The 1,462-nt window shown below is 46.9% G+C and overlaps 1 protein-coding gene across 1 annotated transcript; it reads left to right on the top strand.

Moving 5' to 3' along the window:
- Positions 1-194: 194 nt before the first annotated feature.
- LOC117940797 (AMSH-like protease) lies at positions 195-1,357 on the top strand (the record flags this gene model as incomplete). Its single annotated transcript, XM_034865946.1, has 3 exons — positions 195-341; positions 524-619; positions 1,080-1,357. Coding segments are annotated over exons 1-3 (380 nt in total), but the record flags the coding sequence as incomplete, so codon positions are not given.
- Between the last annotated feature and the right edge of the window lie 105 nt (positions 1,358-1,462).

Here is a 1,462-nt window from a genome sequence, read left to right as displayed (position 1 = left end):
GGCTAGTAGTCCTCAGACTCTGCTCCTGACTGGCTAGTAGTCCTCACACTCTGCTCCTGACTGGCTAGTAGTCCTCAGTCTCTGCTAGACGTTTTGAGAATTAGTTTTTCTAAATAAGAATATTTTATTTTAGAACCTTTTTGAGAATAATCTTGGGAAGTTCTCCCATTTTGAGAGGAAGATGTTTTCTGTGTCTGTGATGTCATCCCTGTGATGTCATCCCTGTGGTGTCATCCCTGTGATGTCATCCCTGTGATGTCATCAGGCTGTTCGTGGAGAAGCTTCCGGCTCACAGAGACTACCAGCAGAGCAGCGTGGCCGACAAGCAGCTCATCATGAAGGTAGCGCCCTCCTCCTTTATTTATATATATATATATACACTTTATACACTTTATATACTTTATATACTGTGTATACTGTGTATATATACTGTGTGTATATATACTGTGTGTATATATACTGTGTATATATACACAGTGTATATAGTATACTGTGTATATATCTTCTCCGTGTTTTCCTGTAGAAACTTCAGGAAGTGGCGTTTCCTCGTAGAGACGAGCTGAAGAAACGTCTGGAGGAGAAATACAGCAAGGAGCATGGAGACTACCTCAGAGACCAGGTACACACACACACACACACACACACACACATATACACACACACACACACACACACACACACACACATATATATACACACACACACACACACACACACACACACACACACACACACACACACACACACACACACACACACACACACACACACACACACACACACACACACACACACACACACACACACACACACAGTCGTGTCTGGCTATCTTTATGGGGACCAGTCATTGACATAATGCGTTCCCTAACCTTAACCATCAAACCTAAATGCCTAACCTTTTGTCTTTGTGTGTGTGTTTGTGTGTGTATGTGTGTGTGTCTGTCCCTGTGTGTGTGTGTGTGTCTCTCTGTGTGTGTGACATCACACCTGTTTTCCCTGATTTATCTCAAATAGTTTCATAACTAATCCATTCATCTTTCCAGCTGATCATGTGGTCATGTGACTTCCTGTTTCGTCAGAGCGAAGCGGCGGCAGCAGGGGTGTGTGGCCTGCAGCTGCAGCGGCTCTCCTTATTGGGCGAGGAGGACAGGAGGCGGGGCCTGCTGCTGGAGGAGGAGCGGCAGCGTGTCGCCGCCCTGCGCCGCCTGCAGATCCAATCACAGCAGTTCCAGTACTTCGAGGACCAGCTGAGACGCCAGGAACTGGCCAATCAGAGAGCAGGGGGGGCGGGGCCACAGGTGACATCACTCCTCCTGCTGTTAATGATCTGCTTTGATGTTTTGGAGAAAGAAATGAGGTGTGTGTGCGTGTGTGTGTGTGTGTGTGTGTCTATATCTGTGTGTGTGTGTGCGTGTCTCTGTGTGTATGTTGGTCTCTGTGTGTGTGTGTGTGTGTGTGGTGT

The sequence above is a fragment of the Etheostoma cragini genome, unplaced genomic scaffold (assembly GCF_013103735.1).
Source record: "Etheostoma cragini isolate CJK2018 unplaced genomic scaffold, CSU_Ecrag_1.0 ScbMSFa_3316, whole genome shotgun sequence".
In the NCBI taxonomy this organism is placed as follows: domain Eukaryota; kingdom Metazoa; phylum Chordata; class Actinopteri; order Perciformes; family Percidae; genus Etheostoma; species Etheostoma cragini.
This window is presented reverse-complemented; position numbering and strand designations above follow the sequence as displayed.